The 25,086-nt window shown below is 41.4% G+C and overlaps 1 protein-coding gene across 4 annotated transcripts in view; it reads left to right on the top strand.

Annotated features, from left to right (window-relative positions):
• MAGI3 (membrane associated guanylate kinase, WW and PDZ domain containing 3) overlaps positions 1–25,086 on the top strand; it is a 51,026-nt gene that overhangs the window by 8,822 nt on the left and 17,118 nt on the right. For 3 of the 4 annotated variants that reach the window (XM_041467365.1, XM_041467355.1, XM_041467383.1), the window contains exons 2-10: positions 13,345–13,461; positions 14,906–15,025; positions 16,460–16,669; positions 17,958–18,132; positions 18,925–19,004; positions 20,398–20,455; positions 21,484–21,578; positions 22,181–22,369; positions 23,722–24,321. In XM_041467365.1, the coding sequence (XP_041323299.1) occupies positions 13,345–13,461; positions 14,906–15,025; positions 16,460–16,669; positions 17,958–18,132; positions 18,925–19,004; positions 20,398–20,455; positions 21,484–21,578; positions 22,181–22,369; positions 23,722–24,321 (1,644 nt within the window). The remainder of the gene's footprint in view (positions 1–13,344; positions 13,462–14,905; positions 15,026–16,459; positions 16,670–17,957; positions 18,133–18,924; positions 19,005–20,397; positions 20,456–21,483; positions 21,579–22,180; positions 22,370–23,721; positions 24,322–25,086) is intronic. The other variant, XM_041467374.1, reaches the window with a different exon arrangement.

Genomic DNA, 25,086 nt, shown 5'->3' with positions numbered 1-25,086 from the left:
AGGACTTGAGTCACTTTCTGCTTTATTGAATTACCTTTGGGTGGCAGGAAATTAATTTGAAATCCTTATTTACTGCCTTTTGGTAAATACATATATTTTTTTTGTATTTGCACTATGTTCTTAAGAGGTCTGCTGCTCTTCCTGGTGTGGGGCTGCAGAGATGTTGGATATTAAGGACAGAAACAGTGTTTTCAAAAAAACCACCCAGTTCTTCGACAGAACTTGGTGTTATCTAAAGAATTTGAAATTGGGACACAAGAACTGGGTGCTCACTTCAGACTGAAGTGATCTGAAAAGATTCAGCATTCGTTGTTACTTGGCAGTCTAAGTTTTAAATGCCGAATGCAAGACTTTTCTCAAATTCTAAATGCAAAGTGCGAGGCTTTTCCTATTTAATGAATAAGCGGAGATAAAAATAAAATCTGCTTTTTGAGGTAACAATGTGCATTTGGTTCAAACGCAGAAAATTTGAGCAATGCCTGCAAGGCTTAGCTGGACCTCAGTGCTGTGGCAAATTATGTTGAGAAGCAGAGAATATTTGGAATTTTTCTGTGCAAAGACTATTCTTAATCGGCATCTGGACTTGCACCATTATTTTTTAGAGTAACAAATGATGCAGTTGGCCCTCTCCAGTCAGACCCTCCTGGCACCGTAAACGTTCTGGGTGCCCTGCGCTGGGCAGGTGAGGATGTGCTGCACACACAGCACAGCCTTGGCTTCACCTGATTGCTCTGACAGTGCCTCTGGGAAAGGCTCGTTAAGTCTCTTAATAAGAATTTAAACTGGCAGGTAAAGACAAGCTAATCTCTATTTCATCCCATGATTTATTTGAACAGCAAGATGTCTGTTTCCTTTTCTTTGCTGTTGCTGTAGATCTGCCAATGGGCACTGAATGATGAATTTGGGAATTTAAATGGATTTATTTAGTAGCAATCAAGTGCTCGCTATGTAATTGCTGACTGATTCTGACTCAATATGAAGAGTAAAATTGGGAAGGATCTTGACTACATTCCAGTGGCAGTTTATGAAATGATTAATGTGGTTAGGACAGGTGCCTGCTGTCAGATTTGTCCTATGTAATTCTTACGCTTGTAGGTGCAGGGTGGGTTTTTATCACCTAGCTGAGTGTTTTATTACATTGGTCAGTTGATATATGACTTATACTGGTATTCAGACAAAAATGGAACATTTTAAAACTCTTACCTTCAGGTTTGTGTGTGTCCTGGAAGTGAGGAGAAAATGGAGTGTTTTAAAAAGAACCATCTATGTGGGTAACAAGCTCTGTGCTCTAGTGATCATGGAGCATTTCAGAGAGATTACTGCAGAACTTATACAGTCACACAAGGTGATAGGAAAGGAATGATGCAATAAATACAGGAACAAACTCTGTGCTGTTAGTTTGGGTGTTCCTGTTGGGGTGCACAGCCATAGCTGCCTTCTGGTTGATTGCAAATTGTGAACAGAAATTGGACTTGGCTTTCCTTTCAAAGCTGTCTCTTTATTTGAAGTGCTTTCTTTCAAGGATTCCATTTCTGTGTCAGTCTTTAATTTAGTGAGCTCTTTAAGCAAATATAAGTGACTCCAGCCTTTGGAGACAGCTCCATACAGATGCTGGTTGGCGAGTTTCCCTAGTGGAATGCACTGCAGTCTGAATGCATTGAAACTTCTGTTATTGTAACTGAGGACTCTTTCTGTCTCATGACCTAAACAACATAATTATTTTGCTTACAACAATCACCTTGTGCCAAACGTGGTTGTGCAAACATTAAGTTACAGAATTGCGGAATTGTTAAGGTTGGAAAAGACCTTTAAGGTCACCAAGTCCAGCCATCAACCAGCACCACAAAACCATGTCCTCAAGTGCTAAATCAACATGTTTTTTAAACACCTCCAGGGATGGTGACTCCAGCAGTTCTCTGGGCAGGCTTAATTGAAGCAACGCAACTGGTGCAAGTTAGTCACTGAATTTAATGGCGTATCAGCCAGACAGTTGTCGCAGACATCTGCTGGGGAGCAGTTGTTTGCTGCCCTGTTCTCTAGACTTTGATTCTTGTTCACTGCTGAAATGTTTATTTTGTCATTTATTGTACTTGGAGAAGGGCTAGTAGGTATCTTTGAAGCTGGCCATGAGTGGTTGTACCATTTGTACCCTGACTACCACCGTGGCCCTGCAGGATTTTCTAAAATCAGATGGTTTAGGTTTTTGAAGTGTGTTTGTACATGGCTTATGCTGGAAATCATAGAGTGAAAATGAAGTTACTATGGATTTGTTGCCCATGTTATTTTTCTCTGCTTTGAGTAGTTCTAGTTTATTGTATAGAGTAGTGAAAGAAGTTTGCTCTGAAGTTAAAAATAATTGGAAATACAGCTGTGGTGTTCCCCATGTGGAATGACCTCTCCATAGGTGAGGAACTACTGACACATGCCAGCTAGAGCTGAATTTGTTGTACAGTTGACCACTGAAAGAGCAAGTTTTCTTTTAATGTTCAGTAAATTCCGATTATGAAAATCAAATTTATCCTTTTAATGAATAGGTCATTTGCCCATTTTTAATCTTCCAATCTCTTGAACACAAGTGTTCTGAACACTTTATTGCAGAAGTATCTCTAGAAAGAAGATCACCATATTGCTGTTATATTGGGGTGGTTGTGTGCATGGCCAGGAGTTGGACCTTGTTGGTACCTTCCAGCTCAGGATATTCTGTGATTCTGTGAGTTGGTTATTAATATGAAGGTTTATGTTTTAATAGCTGTTGATTACCAGCTTCTTTTTCCACATACTGACGTCCTCCATTGAGACACTTCTGTTGCTAACTACAGATAGATAAGAGGAAGAAATGCTGAGAAACAGATGTTGCAAGACCAAGTTCCCAGCTGTGTGCTAGCAAAATGAATATCATGGTGATTAGTTAACAATTCCTTGGCAGACAGAGGCATACGTAAAACAGTAAATACAGCATGCGGAAATAATAATATTAATTTACGGAAAAAAAAGAAGAAATTTTTGAACATTAAACATTGGCAGCATCAGTTCAACCACCTGTGTTCCTGAAGAGCTGACTGTATTGTGGTAAGTCACACCAAGGTCAGCCGAGCTGATTTTAGATCTGGTTTTAGACATGTTTTCCTGCAAACTGGTGATGGGGAAGTGCATGGATTTTCAACTTAAGTGCTGCATCAGTAATGAGGAGAAGTCTGTCAGCCTCAGCTGGCTGGGTTTGTTAGAAATTCCAATGACTGTGCCAAATAGTGAGGTGAGCGCCTCTGGCAGCTCTTTGAACGAGCTGTGGCTGTCAGTAGGATCCTGCACCACTCCCAGACATGTGTTGGAGCTCATCAGTCAGCACCTCTGGTGTATTTTTGCCAGGTTGGCTGCTGTGACCTGGGTTCCTGCTGGGAAGGGCTGTGATGGGATGTGCCAGCACTGCCTGGGCAAGTCCAGCATGCTTGTACTTCACTAGAAAGCAGCTGGATCTCAGAGGCTGAGCAGTTCCTCTGTTGCTAGCATCTGGCTCCTCACATGTGTACTCCTTGGAGAAAGCACTCTTTCACAGTTAATTGAAAATCCTGGGTTCCATAACTAAAAATAAGTCTTATTAAATGAATAGTGATGAAATAATAGGTTATCTTGTGCAAACAGAAAGAGAAATTCCTTTCATTTTTTATATTATGTGATGATTAACTGAGCATGTAGGGAAATGGTCTTCTCTTACTTGACTACTTAAACAACAGCCTATGATAAAGATTTTAAACAGAAGCTTCCCTGCAAAATAGTGTTATAATAGAATTGGAGTTCGTGCAGTGACACCAGAGGGATTCATGGGTGTGACAGACCAATGTGGATCAATGTCTCTGCTCTTTGTGGGATGCTGTGCTGCACACTGGTGTGCCCCTGGCCCTTGGGTGTTGCAGCAGACTGAGTAAAGCATCCCTTGGTGTAGAATTGCCGTGTGAACTGTGTGAGTCAAGCACTGACATTAGTCATGGCTGATGCACATCTGGAGTTCCAGTGATTTCACTGACTGCCCCTGTTGTGCAGTGAGCTCTGTGGGGGGGTTGTTTTCCAATTAAACTGTGAGATGTCCCTAATCAATACTGCTGTAACACAGCACTTCTGTGGGTTTGATCAGAGGAGTGCTGCCCTGGCACATAGATCTTAGTGATTCCGGGTTCCTGAGAGTCCTTCAGAGTGTGGTGAGTTACAGCAGTGCAATCTGCAGCCTGAAGCATCAGCTGTCCCTGGGGAATGCTGCAGCCCACCCTGCAGCAGTGCTGGGATTTCCCAGGCTCCTTGAAAAGCTGGTTTTAGGAAGCTCTAATTCCTTCATAAAGGTTGCATAATGACTCATGTTTGTCAGAGCAGGAATTGCTCCTTTACCCTTGTGCTCAGGGGGCCTCTGTGGTGGTGGACCTTGGGGGCCGTCTCATGGGAAAGTGGCATTGAGAAGCCACTAAAATGCCCTTGGGTGACATTCTTGTATGGGAATGATCTGTTACAAAAGCTGTTATACTTGTAGGCATTGCAAAGCAGCGATGTTCAGGATGGGGCTGGTATTTAAAAGCCTAATTTGCTGTTGTGTAAATTAGTTTATAGGTCCAGCTACAATGGTCCACGTGCTGTTGCTCACTGACACAGCTAGAGGAACACCTCTGCTGGGAACATTTTCTGTTTTCCATGGGTCACCCCACAGGTTTGTCTGCTCAAAGGAGAACAGGCATGCAGCATCTTTGTCAGACTCCTGGCCTCCCAAACTCGGTACTGAAATAGGTTAGTGGGCCTAGAAATTATGCAGGGTGTAATTGCATATCTTGCTTCCTATTGAAAGCAGGCTAAAAATAAACCTGTCTGTGATTTGCATAAATTCTATTCTGATCTGAACACTCAAAAAAGGTCTTGGCATGTGAACACGTACCCTTCTGTTGGGAAAGCAGTGCCAACTCCCAAGTAGATTAAATGGCTTGTGTAACAGAGAGCAGCTGCAAGGACATTTTTCTTTGGGGATGTGATTGAAGTGTGTCATTCTGTAGAGCTGCATGCTGCTTAAGCAATGAGATGTGGTATGTTAGACATACGTCACTTCTGAAACATGATGCACTCTCTGGACAGACAGAAGGATTAGCAGTTTCTGCCAAACACTATGACAGGTTAACCTGCACAGGTGCCCTGTGTGCAGTCCCTTGTTGTGGTATGACATGGAATAATATTAAATGTCAGTAAGTTTGAATTTGCACATAAGCTGGAGATTTCCAAAGGGAAGCATTAATATTAGAACAGTCTGGGGACTCAAGTAACATTTTGTTCAGTTGGATATGTTAATTGTGCTTTCCAGACCAAATGGGTTTGTTTGCTGTCTCAGTAAAGAATTTTCTCTAGTGTGAATAAATTAAAACCTCACATTGTAAATTTAAGGGAATGAATAGAAGATTATTTATAAATTGGGAAAAACAAGCCATAGTTAGCCCTAGGAAAAGCATCTCCATTGTTCAGGTTACTTGTCTTTGTTTTGGTGCTCCACTTTTCAATTAAGAGCAGACTAAATGATTTATGTGTTACTGTAACCTGTGACAGCTACAGAGGACTCTTATTTCATGGCTGTAAGTGTCTGTGTTCGACTTCACAGTGCAAGTGTAGCAGCGGCAGATACTACGTACCCAGAATAGCCTCTGTAGTGTATTGAGCTGCACAGTGATTAAAACTTAGCAAGGCCTTGAGTGCATAATTAAGAAGTTTTAATAAAGTGCTATTGTTAAAACAATTTTGTATTTAAATTTTTTTAATGTGTTTTTGTATTACAATGTGTCTGATTGTTGTTTTGACCTTTTAGGGTGTTGTAACATCCTTTTAACACGTTTGAACCCATTGGTGTGTTGCCATACCAGCTCCATCACTTGCGTGGTGGTTTGAGTAGATCATGATCAGGAAATGGCCTCAAGTTACACTGGAGGCAGGGTTTATATTAGGTGTTGCGACATTATTTTTTATGGGAAAGATTGTAAAGCTTTGGAACAGGCTGCCCAGGGAAGTGGTGGAGTCACTATCCCTGAAAGCATTCTAAGAAACATGTGGATGTGGCACTTGAGGGCATGGTTTAGTGGTGAACATTGTGGGTGCTGGTTGATGGTTGGACTTGATGACCTTAGAGTTCTTTTCCAACCTTGACAATTCCGTGTTCTGTTCTGTTCTGGTCAGTGTATTAGGTTCATCTGCTGTTGTGGTGTCAAAAGCCTGTTTCCTCTTGTGCTTTATGTCCCTTTGTCACTTTGAGAGTCATAATTAGATCTTGTGAATTACATTTGGTTTTTGTGAGGTGTTTCAAGCTCCCGGGCTGGGCTCAGTGATTTTTCCATGCATCCCTGTAAATCCTTTTCTCTGTCTCAAACCTGACAGTGGCAAAGGCTCACAGGGTGCAGTTTATCTGGATTCTTGTTCTTTACCATCACTGTCAATGCATCTGACTTGAAATGGAAATCATGGACCAGTTTACCCCATTTTTGAAAATACAGCAAATCTTTATAAATAGGCAAAACATTGTTATGTCTATTCAATGTTTTTTCACTTCTCAAGAAAATATCAAAGGGAAGAAAGTCTCCTTATATAATAAAAAAGGCCAAACTTCTCTTGTGTAAAGTTCTTTTGTATTTTTCTTCCCTACTGTTAAGTTGAAGGAAATGGTTATGTTTGCATTTTATTTGAAACCCGTTCATTACTTTGAATTGCTTGAGTTCTGTGTATGTGTCCTTCAGTGTCTGATCTTGTATCAGAAACAGCTGCACAGACCTTTGAGCCTTGCTGTTCTCCTATTAAAATACTTGGCATTATCAGAGTAAACCCTGGTCACTGGTAATTCTCCTGACTGTATTCTCATGGTTAATGGATTTTTGTGTGTGTGTGATGTATTACTGTAATACTATCTGATGCTAGTGTGTGTGAAGCTGGAGTCTGAAAATTGGAACTACTTTACTAAAAATAATTTTCATTTAAAAAATCCTTAAGGTTGTAGACAATTCATTAGGCTATGCAAGATTTTTTACTGCCGGTGCAGGGCATAAAACCAACTTAAAATGCTACCTTTCTGTGAAAATCATGCATAGGCTGAGAACGTTACAGATGTAACAAGATACAGAGAAGAAAAGTAGAGATCCGTGCTAGAGCTGTGTAACTGAGTAGTATTGCTGCCCTACATACGGGTTTCCAAATGCTGCTGGTCTCAATTTCCTACTTTTTCCTTAGTTCTGAAGTGGTGCATGACCCCGCCCTGCCATGTGCTGGCTGGGGATGCCCTGCGGAGGCATGGCTGTGTCCCAGGAGCAGATGGAAGGGAAGGGGCAGGCATCTGCCCAGAGCTCTGCTGATGCTCTCCCTGCTCAGAATGTGTTCTGGCTGGCATGTGAGCTGAGTGCTTGTGTGTTTAGGTGGTTTTAAAGAAAAGCTGTTTGTTGCTGGTTGTGCTTTGACCAGAGCTGCCCTCTGTGGGTGCAGGAGAGTGTCCCCCCACCTGCCCATGGGTATGCTGGAGCAGGCAGGGAAATGAGCTCAGGGTAGGTGGCCAAAGGTTAAGAACCTCTTGGTTTTGCAGTGCTGGATCACAGAATCCCAGAATGGTTCAGGTTGAAAGGGACCTTAAGGATTGTCTCATTACGTAGGCAGGGACACCTTCCACTAGACCAGGTTGCTCCACGCCCAGTCTAACCCGACCTTGAACACTTTCAGTGACAGGGCAGCCACAGCTTCTCCGGAGAACCTGTGCTTAAGGCCTCAGCACCCTCACGGGGAGGAATTCCTTCCCTCTGGCAATGGGAAGCCATTTGCCCTTGTCCTGCACTTGAGGCTTATTCTTCACTTCTAAGCTTCAGTGGTTCTGGTACATCTGTGAACAATGGCAAGTGTTGACCAAGTGCTATTTTCATACACCGCCCAAATGGCACTGACAGCTCTAGCTAGATGTTTTTTTTTTTCTTGGCAGATCAGGAACCCACCCATAGATACTCACGCTCTAGAGCCTTCTGTTATGGTTGACTTTTCTCTTTCTATACAGATGGAACTAAAATCCAGGAGGATTGCATCCAAGCTCCCACTGTTTACATTTCACATGTCCCTCTCAGCTCCGGGTATATTTTGAAATAAACAGTGCATGATTTGCCACTCCTTTTCGTTTCTCAAATACATTTTGGTGACGTGCCTTTCAAAGGATATTTCCGTTATCTTCAGAACTTGAAATGCTTTAATGATGGAATTTCATGAGCAAACACAATCATATTAGTTTTCCACTGGTTTACTTACAGTGGCCAGGATTATTGGGAGAATCTTTACAACCCTGTAAGATTTCAAGGAAACAGCACAGAATGCTGGGATATTCAAGAATGTGGAATGAGAAACTTTGTCTCTCTGAATTGGTCACCACCTCGACTGAGCATGTGAAGGCATTATTCTGTGAAGGCTGGTGTTGAACACCTCTTAGTTTTTAGTAATGGGTGATCTAAAAAGTCAAAATTCATAGCTATTGGTGGTTCTGGAGTCGATTTTCTTAATGACAAAAGTAAGAAAATCCCCAAAGTCAACTGGGATGTACATTCTGTAATTGAGTTTGTGGTAACCTTATTTCCTTAATCTGGATAAACAAGTTTTCATTTCTTTCACTAGTACTGTAAACACCCTGTCAGTATTTTGAGCAGTCTGGTAAATGATTTATTAATACTGTAATGCTTATCTCTACCATAATTTCTGTAAGTCAGACTATATTACCAAGAATTTATTGGATGGCGTATAGCAAACTATGACTAAACAAGCCTTTCGGCATAACCCTGTCTAATATTTCTCAGCTTCAGGGTAGTAAATGAGTTTGGTTTAATGGATTAATGTGGCTGTGAAGAGCCTTGAAATGTAATGCTTCACCTGACAGGGAGCTTGCCTGCATTTTGAAGAAGCTGCAGTTTTTCAGGGAATGAGCAGAAGTTGCCCTGAGTCCATAAAGGGGCCAGGATCTCTTTTCCCGCATGGGTCACTGGTCCAGGCATGGTTGTCACCTCACCTCCCAAAGTGGCCTGGATTTTCTTAGGGAACTCCTCTTTTCTACAGGCTGAGTCCCAGCTTGGATTCCTACCTTCATTACCTGGGAGGGAGACAGGGAGGTGTTGAGTGTGAGCATGCCATGGAGCCCTTGGTGGCCTGGGACACAAGCTGCCAGGCATTGCTGCTAGTCTCAGCCTTTCTCCTCAGAAATCCCAGGGCTGTGGACCCCCTTTCCTGAAGAAAAAGCAGGCTTCTGCACGGGAATCCATCTATGCTTCTAACCCACAAAATGAGGAGGCACCTGCTGACTGGGTTGGACATTCTCAAAATGATCTAGTCTCTTTTCTGTGTTAGTTGTATAATAATGTGAACTTCCCACCTTCTCCTTGTGCTGAGAGCATAGGTGTGTATTTGCCAGGTCACAGTGAAGTACTTGCAGGTGAAGGATGGCAGGTACTGACAGCTGTGTCACCACTGGGTCTTTCCAGCCTCTCCACATTTCATGAATACAGTGATTCTCTTGCATGCTTGGAAATCATTCATTGTCCTCATTGAATGCATGTGCTCAGATCTGGAATTTATGTGAAATCATCGTATGTTAATAGCTGCTGGGGAATATAATAAAGCTAATGTGTTACACACTAATTCTAGCTTGGTTTTCCTAACACTGCATCCCTGGTTTGTGGAGCTGAACATTTCTTTAAATGCCTGTTGCTCAGTCACATCAAAAATCACTTAATCTCAGTGGGTGTATTGACAGCCCAGTTTAATTAAACAGTAACTGTTTTCTACTTGATGAGCCCTGAGAATTCCTATTTTAGTTAGACTGTGAGTGAAGCCATGGAGCTGCTTTATAGCTCTTAACATGTGTTTCACTGGAGTTTTCATAGTCGGTGGCCTATGGCTGCCACAGCTTATGTAACCCATCATAGAGCTGAGCGGAGCTGTTGGATACTCTGGGATTCTGTTCACAGTGTAGAATTCTGAATGTATGTGATGATACTCTGGTTACATTTCTCCTCTGCTATGTTCTAAGAAAATAAAATTGCATCGCAGTATGTAATATCTGCAATTTTCACCCTGTGCTGTTCAAACTCCCCTGGGGGGGGGGAGTGAGGAGACTTGGGGGATGGAATTAAGGGGATCAGCAGGAGATGGCGGCAGATCACTGCGGGCTGGGCCGGGAGAGCTCCTCCCTGCCCGGCCCTCGAACTGTGGGGGCTATTTTTGGTGGATGAGAGGCTGGACATGCCCTGGCTACGTGCACTGGGACCCAGAAACCAGCCATACCCCCAACCCGCCTTCTCCCCTTAATTTGTCTCCCTAATTCACAATGCTGTGTATTATTGCAGTGGCACTTGAGCCTTTTTTTTTTTTTCTGCAGTCACTTAACTCTTCTCCCCCAACTCCAGTGTGCATATCCTCATCTAAACAGGTGATTTTTGTTAATTTAAATTAAAACTGAAAACAAGAGGCTTGTGCCTGTTCATCTGGCAGAACCTGAGTGGTATAAAGTATATAATTCCTCTTGACTGATCCCTTTGTTGCCGGTGTCATCCTTTACAAGCGGCTCAGCAGCACAGCAGACACCAACCCATCGTTTATCAGGTCATTTTGGAGAGGCTGGTACATGAGGTTTTCCTAAAAGCCTGCGTGAAGCAATGTAAAAGAAGCATGTTCAGCTCCTGGCAGGAAAATAATCTTTTGCCAGAGGTTGCCTAAAGCATCCTTACTATTACTTTATTTTTCTGCTTTCTAATGCACACCATTCTCTGTGTGAATTTCTGTAACTTTTCCTCTGCTCACTCTTTTGTTTGACTTTTCTCTGTTTTCCCTAGGCAATCCTGTCAGTCTTCAATTCAGTCATCTTGGTCTCACAGTATAGTGTAGTCTCTAAGCTTTTAATATTAACCCCTCAGTATTGGTGTATCCTTAGTAGCAGCCTTGCCTTTATTTTGTCTTTAAACTGAGTTGATATTTACTGAAATGGGTTTATAAGCTTTTAAAATTTTAAACATAAGGAGGGAAAGATCAGTGAGTAAATAAAGTCTACAATTCTACACCCAGAACAGATTCTCACATATTGTCTGATTTTTCCAACGTGCAGTACTCTGAAAGTAGCTGATGAACAGATCCATCTGCCTCAGCAAAATATAAGTGTATTGATCTGCCTAAGTGAAATATGCTGGGATTGCTGAAGTGCATATCTGGCTTTGACAAGGAGGTGGATGGACCATTTTAGCAGCAAAACATTTTTTTAATGTTGAGGAACTATCTTGTCTCTAAAGAGTAAAGTAATTTGTAGTAACAAATGGAAAATACTTTTCTTTCTGGAGATTACCCCATTTGTTTCCATATTGCATGACATGTTGTGCTTGTTATGCTGCAGGAAGCAAATCCAAAGTTTTATGAGGAACAGTTCATGCTGGTAAAGCAGGGAATTGAGGTGTGGACTGTGGAGTTGCTGTGCCTTCCTGGGAAGGGTTTGGATGGAGAACTGCCTTAGTGGGAATTGCTGTTGCTTATGTGACTGCTGGACAGCCACAGGGACAATGCTGAGGTGTTGTCCTAATACTGCAAAATGTTTTTTGTGTGTTTTGAAGTAATTTTTAAATAAATGATGCTGTTAAAGTTGGTGAGAAGTTGACTTCATTTGGAGTTCAGGACTTGTGTTCAGCACAGGATCTGCTGCTTGTTCAGAGGGTGTGCTGGGCTTATTCTCTCCTTGCCTGAGGGTTTAAGGTGATTTTGTGCGTGCTTTGCTTAATCTGTGGACATCACTGACCTCTCTGAAGGGCTGATAGGTAATCTTGGTTCCACTTTGGAATACTCATCGTGGCACGTGGTTTTGTTTGGAGGGAAGAGGGTGCAGATTGAAATTCAGTTTGTTGTTGGTGAGTGGTGGTTGCTGAGGTCCTGTTTAAGAGTTGAGAACAAGATGTGGAATGCCCTCACCTTGGCTAAAAGGGAAGGCAAAGTATAAACTTGCCGCAACAAAAACATGCAGCCAGCTTTGCAGAAGTGACACGTGTTGGGAAAACTTGGTTAGTGGTGGGAGGGTTTTGATGGTTTGGGATTTTTTCCAAATTTGACATATATGTAAGTATATGTAAGTAATTGATTGAAGATGTAGGTGAATGGGCCTTGTATGAGGACTGCTCTGGGGGTCTGTGATCTGTGTGAAGTGGTCTCCTCAGCAACTTTGAGCTCACAGGCTTCAAAGGCTCCTGTCAGCAATACTTCTAAGGCAGGTTTATGCATTTCGTAACCTGTTGGTGATGTCATTTTACAGGAGCAGTTGTCTGTTCCAGCCTTTTTCCCTGCTGTTGTGCTACACCAGCATCCATCTGCTGCTGCCCATCTCCTGCTCTAGGTTTGGAGACAAAGGTTGCGCTTTTTCCCTAAAGCCCTGAGTGTTCTGCTGAAGTACGTAACTTAAATTTACCGAGGTCACTGAACCCTATTTACTGTGTTTTCTGGTAGGCTGACAGGGTACAAAAGATTGGTTTGTACCCTCCTGTCTGAAGGATGAGGCAGTAATACAAGAACTGAGTTATTTGTGTGCTGAAGGGCCATGGTTCTCCAGTGATGTGACAGATTCACTAATGATACCTGACAGAAGTATTGCAAAGGAGTAATCGTAAAAAAACACAACTCCCTTCTATTATGCAATGTTTTTAAGAAGGAAATATTTTCTTTTTATAATTTGAAGAATGCAAGTTCCCATGTGGCAAAATATTGAAGTCAGGTGACTGGTGAGAAGGTGTAAATTGAATGGAAACTACTTCAAAATACAGTGAAATAGTTTGTCTGTAGAAACTTTGAATTTTGTTAATAGGTTTTGTATTTTAATACTTTATATTGATTTTCAGACAATTCCAGAATATTGTCACTGTCTTGTTCGGAAGATGAGGGGGAATGGTTGTTAGTCAGCTCTGCTTAAAACCTCTGTGCCAGAAGAAATTCTTCCCTGTGATGGTGGTGAGGCCCTGGCACAGAGTGCCCAGAGAAGCTGTGGCTGCCCCATCTCTGGCAGCATTCAAGGCCAGGTTGGATGGGGCTTGGAGCAACCTGGGATAGTGGAAGGTGTCCCTGCCCATGGCAAGGGGTGAAACAAGATGAGCTTTAAGGCTCCTTTCTGACACAAACCATTCTGGGATTCTGTGATTTGATAGCACAAAATGGTATTTTCCATCAAGGCTGTTGTATTTAAAACAACGCAACTCTTCCAACTCCATGCTTTTTCTGAAACTTCCATAGCAGTGAAACACAATTCTTATTGTGAGATCCTGCTTTACAAATTATTCTAATTTATTCTTTTTTTTTTTCCCTAAGGAAAAGTCATCAACAAGGACTTGCGCCACTACCTGAGCCTTCAGTTCCAGAAGGGCTCGATAGACCACAAACTCCAGCAAGTGATCAGAGACAATCTCTATTTGAGAACCATCCCTTGTAAGTATGTAAAGATCAGCCTCATTTCATCTGTTCCCGCTAACTCCCACATAATTTGTGAGTTTGAAATGCCTTCTCTCTTAATATAATTTAGCGTTTTACCTTGTAGTGGAGACTTCTGGCTTTGCAGCAGTAGCTTCACATCTGAAGTTGCTATGAATTGGTGCAGCCAGTATGGACTGAAAACCAGCAAAAACTTGAGAATTCAAAGTTCAGATTGTTTCAGTAATATCTGTGTGTTGCTCTTCACAAGTTTGTCTGTAGTTGTTAGAATGACCTCAGCCACCACAAGAAATAAATCTTTCTCAGCGTGATCAAGCAGTGCCAAAACATCCTGAATTTTGTCAATGTGTTGTGGTTTTTTCTTCACAAAGAGCAAACTGAGACCTTGAGTGTCAAGTGCATTTGGCAGAGCAGGGCAGCTGGCAGGAGGGTGGGAGGAGAGGTTGGGTGCAGAAGGGGTGACAGTGGTAGAATGTACAGGCAGACCGTTTGCTCATCCTGAGAAGACTGATTAAAGAGGCTCATCGTTGGCTGTTTAAATATTCATTGCACTAAAAACTTACTTTGTCAAGTAACGTTTTTGTATCTACAGGAATTCTGCTGTCTTCTCTCTGAGCACAACTGAGAGTTTGTGGCTTTCTTAAACTGCATTTCACTATTACTAGCTTTTATTTACTAGCTCTTTTTCATGCTGCTGCCTGAAAAAAATGATACATGCTTTTAAAATGCTATTAGGTTGTAGGCAGTAATGAATAGTAACGAATCAGTGAAGTCCTTTCAGGAGAGCTTTAATTAAGCTGTTGTAACTATGGGAGGCCTGTTTTCATAGACAAAACACTTTGAGAACCTCTGCATTAATACAGCAATTTACTGATGAAGTTTACCTACAGCCAGGAGTTGGAGTGTGGTTGAATTACACTCTGAATTGTAAGTTAAAAAATAAATTCTGTGCTGAGTTATGGATTTGGTGGCCCAAAAATCAAATGTGCTTAGTCATAATGACCTCATTGAAAATTAGAGAGTTGATGCTGGTGGAAATAGGGAAAGATGCAGCACTCTTACAGCTGGGTTAAAATAAAATACCACAGCTGTTCCCAGAATCCCAGACTGGGATTGCGTGGCCCAGTTGTTGTCAGCTGCCACAAACGTTGTTTTTGGTTCACTGACTATAAGAAAAAAATTCTCTCTTAATTGCCACCTCACCTAGCTGCTTCTTTCCTCCTCCCCAATACCAGAAGTGTTGTTCCTATGTAACTTACTGGCTCAGTTTTTATACATTATTGTTCACTTGCTCACCAGTTGTTTTAACTCTTACTGGAGCGACATCATCTTTGTATAAAGATTTGAAAATACATTGTTTTTACTGAACTGTGCAGCAGGCGGCATTTGGTAACAAGCAGCACTTAAGTGTCTTACAAGAGTGTTTTCTTTGTCTTTGCAGGCACTACAAGGGCTCCCAGAGATGGAGAGGTCCCTGGGGTAGACTATAATTTCATTCCTGTTGAGCAGTTTAAAGCGTTGGAAGAAAGTGGAGCCTTACTAGAAAGTGGAACATATGATGGTATGTCAGTGATGTTTAATGGAATGGGAATAAGGACCCAATACTTGTGTCCAGGATCTTAGTCCAAGTGTAGCTCCTTGTGGTACCAGTTTTCCTGCTTTCTTGATGGTCTTGACAGTAGTAGAGAGACAATAGTTAGTCTATTTTTAGGTTACTGTGAAGAGGAGGAGCGATCTTGTTTTAAAGCTTTCTCATAATCTGCAGATTGTCCTTTCAACCACTCTTAATCCCACCAGATTATTTTCACCGCTGCACTTTTGGGAAGCATTCTAAAAAGGTTTGTTTGTGCCTGGTACAAATATAAGAGAATTTAGTCAATTTTGTGTACATGTCAGAGAACAGAGCCGTGTTCTTCTCTCAGATGTGCATCAAGAGACAGAAGGCAAGAGAAGTTCTGACGCAGCAGGGAAACAAAAGCATTTTTCAGTGAGAAGTTGAACAGCACTAGACCAGATTGTCCAAATCTGTACGAAAGCTGGGTTTGTTAAATGTGGTGAGGAAAAACATTGTAATGAAGATGGTGAAAAAAGAAGAGAAGATATCAAAAGTAGACAATCCTGTGAAAGGCTCTGTGCCTCTTGTTTTCCTTATCCGACACTATCTGTTAATATTGTCTGGTCTGTGGAAATCTCCTAAGCAAATTTAGGCTAAACTAGTTTCTTTTTTTTTTATTCCTGAGCTGTACTGTATCTGGCTCTCCCCTCTCTGAGCCTTGCCCTTGCTTGATATTTGCAGAAGGGTTTTCCTTCTATATGTATTTAAATGGTCAAAACCATATCCAGGCTCCAAAAGTTACCCCAGCAGGAATTCTGGGAAGCTTCCTTGCTTTGTGCTCAATGCCCTAATAAAAATCATATGAGCAGTCAGGAGAAAGGTCAATTGCTGAAATTTTTTTCCAGAAAACAGCAGATGATTCCTTTGTAGCTTAGATTAAAATATTGAAGGAAAAATTTGTTCCTTTTTCTGAAGTAAAAATATCAACATATTGATATGAAGATGTTGCTATGAAGCCATATCAACATCTTTGTTTCGCTAGTGTATTGTCAGTAGAAAATTGCAAGTGTTAAAAATAAATTACTTATTAACTTCTTTTATGGAAATAAATATCTCGTGTCTGCATAAAATTAATTTGCTTTTTGACTTCAGTATTTCTGTTGCTCCAAATCCATCTTTTTCTTTAGGAAACTTGTAGCAGGATAATAGTTTTCATGTAACCTCTTGTTTTCTGACAGCTAGTGATGCATTAGCAAGAAGTCAGTGTATGAATAAATAGGCCTTGATTGTTGATTGGGCTTTGGTAGTGCTGATGTCTTCTTTGAGGCTTTAAAATTTCACCAAAATATGTTTCCGTGGGCACTAAACTGGTAACAGCCACTGCTAGTGCCTTCAGCAGTATCAGTGCTTCAGTGATCCTGACTTTTGTCTCATTTTCAGGTAATTTTTATGGTACTCCAAAGCCTCCAGCAGAGCCCAGCCCCTTTCAGCCAGATCCAGTGGATCAAGTTCTTTTTGACAATGATTTTGATACTGAATCGCAGAGGAAAAGAACCACATCTGTCAGCAAAATGCAAAGGATGGAAAGCTCTCTCCCTGAAGAGGAGGAAGAGGAGGAAAAGGAAGCAGTTAATGGCAGCGGAGGGATAGGTTGGTTGACAAGGGGAGAAATTCCCTGGAGTATTGTATGAATGGATAAGGACTGTACAAAAAACATTCATGCTTCCTTAGTTTTGGTGAAGTATGAAGGCAGTTTCTGTTCAGGCTGGTGCTTCTACTTGATTTTGAGATGACCTTTTAAAAAGAACCAGCTGTTCTCCCAGCCAGATGTGCAGTTGCATCATAAAATGCACTGCTTGGTCAAGAACATGTGGTGCTGGAAGTGAGCCAGTTACATGAGCGGGAAGGAAAAATCTGTCCACTCTTGAAATAACAGAATCCTTCACAGAGTAGAATTCATACCCTGAAAATGTTACTGTTGAATTTTGAGGCAATTACTGAATTTGTACACAGGAGATTTTAAGGAAGTGATTGGTTCAGAAGGGGCAACATAGGCTCATACTGTAAAATTTTCAGATAATTTTGCATAGGGGAACTATCACACAACCTGAAACCACCTAAGGGGGACCTCGTGGAGAGAATCAAAGCCAAGCATGTTGAGGCTGGAGCAGTGTCCAGCAGGACCTTTCTGGGATTGGCAAGATGCCCTTTTCCTTTTGCTGTCATGGTTGCTCATCTGGAGGGGGGAGAATTGATGGTGGAGAGGAACTGTCACATTGCATTTGCAGCTGATCCTGTGTGTCTGTTTAGGACAGAGTTACACTGACCAGACCTGACCTAATCTTGTAATCTTCAGGGCTGGCAACACCACAGAGGGGCCAGTGGTCAGGCTGGTGGTTGGGTGAAGGTCACGGACATCATCATGTCACAGCGGGTATCAAGCATAACCTCGGTTCTGAAGGGTAGAGGCTTCTATTTAAAGTTTCCTGCAGGATTTTTTGGGATCTTTTTGCTAGTTGTGGCTTGTAGGAAGGTGTTGTTTATTTTACTGGCAGTTTGTGTCTTCTCTACATTTCCTTCTGATTCTTTGGGGAATATTAGTAGGATTTTTTTTTTTTTGATTGCTTTATGGCATTACAAACACTGTTCTCTCTGTAGAAATGGCAACAGAGCATAGTCAACTTGGATTTCTGCCAGTGTTGATTTTTCAAAGTCGGCTCAGACACATAATACAAGGTTAATTCTGTTTGGCAGGGGAAGAGCAGAGTTCAGTCTTTTCATGTCAGCTTTTCAAAGTTCACAGCTGAAAAAAAAAGTGAAAAAATGCACATCACATAGAGGGACATGTTTGACATCCACTCGTAGCCAGATTAAGAGGGTGGTTCTTTGTGAGAAACAACATAAGCATCTGACAAACACTTTCCCTGAACAACTGCAGAAAACAAAGAAAAACATTCAGATTCTCCTGACTGGATGAAACCTGTTCCCAGCTACAACCAGACAAGCAGCAACATGGACTTCAGAAATTATTTGTCAAGGGATGAGACTCTGGAACCACTACCCAAGAACTGGGAAATGGCCTACACGGACACTGGCATGATCTACTTCATCGAGTGAGTAACTCGCTCCTTGGAGGAGAGCAGTGCTGGTGGCTGCAGTCTGGAAAGCTTGCTCTTTCACCTCTCTTCTTCTCTTGCTGCGTCTATTTCTTTATGAAATTTGCTATTTTCCTGCTGTTACATTCCTTACTCATAGTCCTCAATGTTGTGTGTTCAGTACAATTGCCAGGAATTGTGCAGGAAGATCCTGTGGTTCCACCTGCAATTCAGTTTGTTTGTTCTAAGTTTTGTATCTCACACATACAAAGCTGGCTGAGTACTGCTAAGTGAAGTGTGACATGGAAACCTTCTCTTATGTCAAATTTCTCTGAAATTTGAGACCTTGTTTAGCTTTTCTTCTCTGCTTGTGTTCCTTGGAAGGGAATGGATGTTTCAAAATACAAATAGCCCAGATGAAAGCCCAGGATAGAAAAGTAGCTCATATGTGCACATGTAAAACTGCCTCGTCTATAAATCCTAAGGCAAAAATGAAACAGAAACCTTCCTGAGAGTGTAGCATATGAGGAGGCTAAAAATATTTTTTTTCCTATCAGGTAGAAACAGCTGCTATTCCCATATGAGCTTTTGGGGGCTGGGGGGAGGATCTGTGCCTCTAACACTTCCTGTGTGCCCTGGAGAGTCTCCAGTGTGCTGGTGCCTTTTCTTTTTAGTATTTTATTATGTGACTGAGGCACAAATAAAGGTTGTATTATCTGAAGCCTACAGTTTTCTACAATAGTAAATACTTGAAGGAAAGTTTCTTCAGTGTGAGGGAGTTCTCTTACTGGCATGTGTTCTGCTCCACAGTCACAACACCAAGACAACCACATGGCTTGATCCCCGACTCTGTAAGAAGGCCAAAGCTCCTGAAGATTGTGAAGATGGAGGTGAGATATTCAGAATGCATTTGTCACCTGCCACTGATAAATGTATGAGTTTATCCCAGATGGATACAGTCGATTACTTCTGTGGTAGAAGCTTCTCCCTGCTAGATGTGACTCTGGAGCTGGCAGCATAGTGCTGAGTGTCCCCTGTTTGGTGGCAATAGGAATTTACATAAGACTAGGAAAGTCTGTGGTGTATTTTCCCTGGAGTAGTAGAATCTGGCCAGATGGAAGGTTTATCTGCATTCCTGAGCAGAATATGAGATGTTTTGTTCCAGTAAGTGTCATTCTTAAGGAGGAAGCTTCACATGAGTGATGATCTCATTGGAAATTGTTGTATAGATGGAATATAGCAGGAGAAGGTCCATAAGTAACAGAATATAGGAATAACAAAGAAGGTATGGCAAAATACATATTGCTAATGATAACTATTGCATGTGACATAGTATTTGAATGCAGAAGCTAAGGGAACAATCTGACTGATTTAAATGCCTTCAAGACTTCCAGGTCAGTAGCCTCCAGGCAGGCAATTTCTGCAACCATTTGCTACACAGTTGGTGAATTTAGTCTGCTAGAAAAGAGTATCAGGTAGGTCTGTCTTCAGCAAATGCCTGACATGTTCCAAAAGCTGAAGCAGCCTCAGAATGACCTGTCATCCTCCAAAATTGCCCAGCCTAACAGCCATGTATCCATAATGAAGCCAGCTGGAGCAATGGCTGCATACTGCTGCTTATTAAACATATATGCAGCTCTTTAAATAGAGATGCAGGATATCCAAATAAACAAATAGTTAAATTAATAGACCCACTGGGTCTTTAGTCAGACCCTGTGGAGCAATACTGGTATTAGTAATTGCTGTCATATGCTGTCATATGCTGGGGAAATCCTGTTATTGTCAAACTTAGGGCAGCCTCAAACAAGATTGCAGGGCAAGTTTATCCTTAAAATGTCTGGCTGACTATATTAATTATTCTAATATTTAAATTTCCACGGTCAAGATAACTAGAACAATAAACTTGATAAGCTGACCTCTGTGGTAACTGCTTATTACCTTCAGTCAGTCATGAGCTGCTTGGTCTCTCTTACCAGATGCTGAATTTGCCATAAAAAAGGAGCCTTTTGGAGGTAATTTTCAGTACAAACAGGTCTTTAAGTTTCTTATATGTTTAAAGTGGTGTGATTTCATTGAATACAAGGCTCATCATTTAGTGCAAGAAAGAGTAAGAGTTGCTGGGCTTCAGATTCCCTGGAACAGGCTTTTACCTTTCATCAGGGAAGAAAATGGGACCTGTATTTTCCTCATATATTTCATGAGCATAGGTGTTCTTTAATAAGAACTGTGATATTTGTGGATAGTTTTCCCTTGTTATGGAGAATTCGGTCTTTCTGATTGCAGAACTTCCATATGGATGGGAGAAAATAGAAGACCCTCAATATGGGACATATTACGTTGAGTAAGTGCTAATTATTGATTTGGCATACATAAAAATTGAGCATGAAATTCTGAAGTCCTTGATCCCCAGTAAGTAGAGATTGTAATGCAGTGAAAGGCCAGGTTGGACAGGGCTAGGTGCAACCTGGTCTAGTATCTGTGCTCATGGCAGGGGCTGGAACTGGATGGGCTTTCAGGTTCCTTCCAGTCCAAAACATTCTGTGATTCTGTGAAACTATTAAATATATCCAGAAAAAACATCTCTGGGGTCGCAAACTCATGGCACAAACTTCTGGTATCGCTGGCATGTGGGAAAATCCACAGACTTAAAGACTTCAGGACTGTTTTTCATTCGGGGAAGGAAAGCAAGTTGCAATCAAAATAATTTATAGATGGAAATGAGCTGATGTCATTTTTCTTAGCTTAACAAAAACAGAGTCACTTGACTTAAGAATGGCACCTGATAACTTTAAAAGAGTAAAACTAACTTGTAGATCATTGCTGTCTTCAAAGAGCCAAGTCAATAACCACTAAACTGCCGCAGGAGCTCTTTTGAATCTCCTTCAGCCAGAGGAAATGAAATCTCTCCTTAACCATGGAGAAGAAAAATGGTAGAGTTGAAAATGTAGCTTCAGAGAACAAGCAAACATTTTGCACTTAGCAAAGCCAAGGTATTTGAATTATGCTCAAATTTGTTGGTTTTCCCCTCATATGCTGTACTTTTCTGTCATCTACTAGGGAAAAGTTGATGCCTAAGTTTGTAAACAGTATAGGTAGAAGGGTCAAGAGAAAAAGCAGGTTTGCTCAGATCAACTCTGCCTGGTGATTAAAGGAAGTAAAATTTGATTTGCCTCAAAGTAAGTAAGCTGCTGAAAGAATGAACATACTTTCAGTATTGGTTATGAGAGGTTTTTCGTTCATTTCTCCAGACCATTCATCTGACATAATAAAAAGTAGTGTTTGTAGATGTATTTTTTGGGGTTGTCTTTTTTGGGAAGTAGTCAGAATGTTTTCTGTTGAAATCCTGATCTACCTTTTGTATGCCTGCAGTCATATTAACCAGAAAACTCAGTTTGAAAATCCAGTATTGGAAGCCAAAAGGAAAAAGCAGCTAGGACAGACTGATGCTGGCCCTTCCAAATCAGGTATCACTGAATATTGTGTTCTTTGTCACATATATCTTTTATCTGCAAGTATGCTTTGTAAAAATCCAGTTCTGGAATTCATGAGTGCCTCAGCCTTGTCTTTTTGTTAGCCATTACAGTGTTACCCTCCAATATATTTTGGGTTTTTTGAGGGATTTTTTCATGTTAAAATGTAACCAAGGCACTAAGACTGCTTTTAAATAATTTTGGTTGTTCTGAAGCTGGTTGTCATAAACAGCTTTGGAATATACGGAGGGTTAGAAGAGCCATCTGGAAGTGCAGGTAAAGCTGCACCTGGAGTTTGTATGCTTTTGATCTACTTTAAGCTTGGTATTCAAGGATAAAAATTGGGAATTTGAGGTGGGAGGTTTGCATACAGCTCTGTTGCAACCTGTTCAGAAAAACTCTTTTCCATTCACTGAATTCAGCTGGAAAATGAGTGTAGCACTTTCCTGTCTGTTTGTTTATCCTTTAAAACTGCTTCAGAAGCTGAGCAACAATAAACAAATTAACCTTTGTGACACCTTAAAAATAAACAAAACATTTACCAGAACTAACCCTGGTTTTCTGCCCTCCTGACTCTGTATTCCATAATTCCAAAGGGCCAGGGAGGTCTGTCTTCACTCAAGATCCATCCCAGCTTACTGGAGCACTTATAAGGACATCCCTGAAAAAAAGTACCATGGGATTCGGCTTCACAATCATTGGAGGGGACAGGCCTGATGAGTTTCTCCAGGTGAAGAATGTGTTAAAAGATGGACCCGCTGCACAAGATGGAAGAATTGCTCCAGGTCAAGTATTATTTCTGTAAACTTCCATTTCCTGGGATACTTTGGAGAACACAGCTTTGAGGCACAGGAGGTTGGACAACTCCATCCACATCCTCGCTAAATAAAATATTTTCATATTTGTGAAAGATCTGTGCAGAGCAGTGGCTGAAAAGGAAAAGAAGCAGCATTCTAGATAAAAATTGACTTTAAAGGCACTTCTGAAGGTTTCAGTACTTCTGCTTTAGCAAAGACACTGGTCTTCATGTTTATTCATAGAATGGTTTTCCTCTCTGTAAGTGAAGTAAAAATAGTGTGTTTGAATCCTGGTCTGTTTTGTCTTGTTGCTACCAAAAACCGTGACACGGATTACTAAAACTGCAAAAAGCCCACAGGAGTGAGGAAGCAAAGTTGTGTGAGCCGGACAAGTGAGGAGAGAAGAGGGATGAGCAACCCATGAAGACTTGCGCATTTTTTCATGGTTATTATGTGTGTAATTAAGTTACCTATAACCTTACCATAACATCTGGTTTGCATATTAGAAAGGGCAAAATGCTTCTTTACGTATAACATAAACTCTTCAAATGGGTAAAAGAATTCATACTTTGAATGATAAATAGTATTTTACTTACAAAATGGAACAATTTCCTGTTTTGTTGCTGATGTATTGTTTGAACTTCTTTGTATGTGGTTCATTTTCCACCTCTGCAAAAATGAAAACAATACTGCAGAACTGTTGGAATGAGAAGATGTGCAGCTATTCCGATTGTAGTTCATGGAATAAGAGAGATCCTGTTTTACTGATGCCTGGGCATTAAAGGGATAGGGCATACTGTACCTCACATGCAAAGTTTCACATCAGAATTATGAAAACATGAAACAAGGTTTTGGGATCTGAAGCCCACGTAATTTCATTTTGGAAATGCATTCATAGTCACATGTGGCAGCTGTAAGAGTATGGAGCATGTGTGTGTGCACAATCCTAGCTTAAGTTCAGCCAGTCCTAAAATAAACATGGGGCCAAAAAAATCCGATTTATTCTGCATTGGGTTTAGGATGCTCTGCAATATGAATTAAAGTAGAAGACGTCTGCTTGCTGTAGCGTGCGTGCTCTGCTTCATCTCCCGTGACTGTACAGTATCATTTTTTAAATCTGCTGCAGATTAAACTTTATATATTTAGCGCACTGTGTCCTGAGATGAAATAGAATAAATGCAAAGAGGAAATCCTTTATGCTTTTTGGCAATATTAGCCATGAGGTAATATCTCAGACACTAGTTATTAATTTGAAGACAGCACTGCGATTTCTTCAAGGTGGGCTTTTGTTGAAGGTTCCGCTTCTGTTTTTGACACCGTCAAAATTTCTTTTGTAACAGGCGACGTCATTGTGGACATTAATGGAAGCTGTGTCCTTGGCCATACCCATGCAGATGTTGTCCAGATGTTTCAGCTCATTCCCATCAATCAGTATGTGAACATGACTTTGTGTCGTGGGTACCCTCTTCCTGATGACAACGAAGACCCCGTGGTGGATATCATGACAGCCACACCTGTCATTAATGGCCTGCCGGTGGCCAAGGGAGATGCTTCCATGTCCAGCCAAGATTTAGTAGCAGCCACAGTTGTGTTGGACCAGAATGGGAAAGTGTTGGTCAACGGTCGCCTGAACGGCCCTTCTGTGGATTCAGCAGAGCAGAGGGTCTCCTTTGCCTCCTCAGGAGGCTCTCAGCCGGAGCTGGTCACCATCCCTCTGGTCAAAGGGCCTAAAGGCTTTGGGTTTGCCATTGCAGACAGTCCCACAGGCCAGAAGGTGAAGATGATTTTGGACAGCCAGTGGTGCCAAGGCCTACAGAAAGGGGATGTCATCAAGGAGATTTGCCATCAGAATGTGCAGAACTTGACCCACTTGCAGGTGGTGGAGGTGCTCAAGCAGTTTCCAGTAGGAGCGGAGGTGCCCCTGCTTATCTTAAGAGGAGGTACAGACAAAATTGCAGTTGTCATACAGGTTATAAGCTTTTAAAAGTCCTATTTTACTGTAATATCTAAATAGTGTCCAGTCTTGACAGCTAAGCAGCAGTTCATTATATCTCTGAGCCATTATGTTCTAAGTTTGATTTATACCCCTGACCATTAAGGGTGACAGCATGTTGCTGGGGTTTTGTTCGAAGTTTTAGTTATTTTCTTTGGGTTTTTTTTTTTTTCCTCAACAATTATATGGTGACATGTTTATGCACTGTCTCTTCCAAGTCTCTGGGGAGTGCTAAAGCAAACACGTGGTCTCCAGTATAATGCAAAGCATATGATGGACTGAGTTTTGTGAGGTTCTCCAAATATATTCTAGTAACTGTGTCTGTAGTGAACAGGGAATTGCAGGCAATGGGAAGAAGCATTAGCAAAGAGGTGGGGCTGATCACTGGGAATAGCAGAAAAAATTCAGATTTTTCCTTTGCATCTTCACACCTCTTCCTTCATGGTCAGTCACAGACCAGAATGCATCTTCTCCCCAAAAACTGTGGTAGATAGTGTGTGTCTTTCAAAGGAAGATGAATCTGAATGGATTATGAGGCAGCTTGTGGCTGCTCAGTGTCCCTTCAGGCTGTATTGTAACGCTGACTTCAGCCACTGGCATTTGCAAAAATCTCTGGATCTTTTTCTGTATAAATACTACTGTTCCTTAATCAGCTAAGGAAATAATTAGATTTCTTTATGGCAAGTGAAATTCCTTCAGACAAATTCATGAG

This window comes from Pyrgilauda ruficollis, unplaced genomic scaffold (assembly GCF_017590135.1).
Source record: "Pyrgilauda ruficollis isolate IOZ18807 unplaced genomic scaffold, ASM1759013v1 scaffold100, whole genome shotgun sequence".
In the NCBI taxonomy this organism is placed as follows: Eukaryota; Metazoa; Chordata; class Aves; order Passeriformes; family Passeridae; genus Pyrgilauda; species Pyrgilauda ruficollis.
Note: the sequence above shows the minus strand (reverse complement) of the source record. Positions and strands in the feature narration are given on the sequence as shown.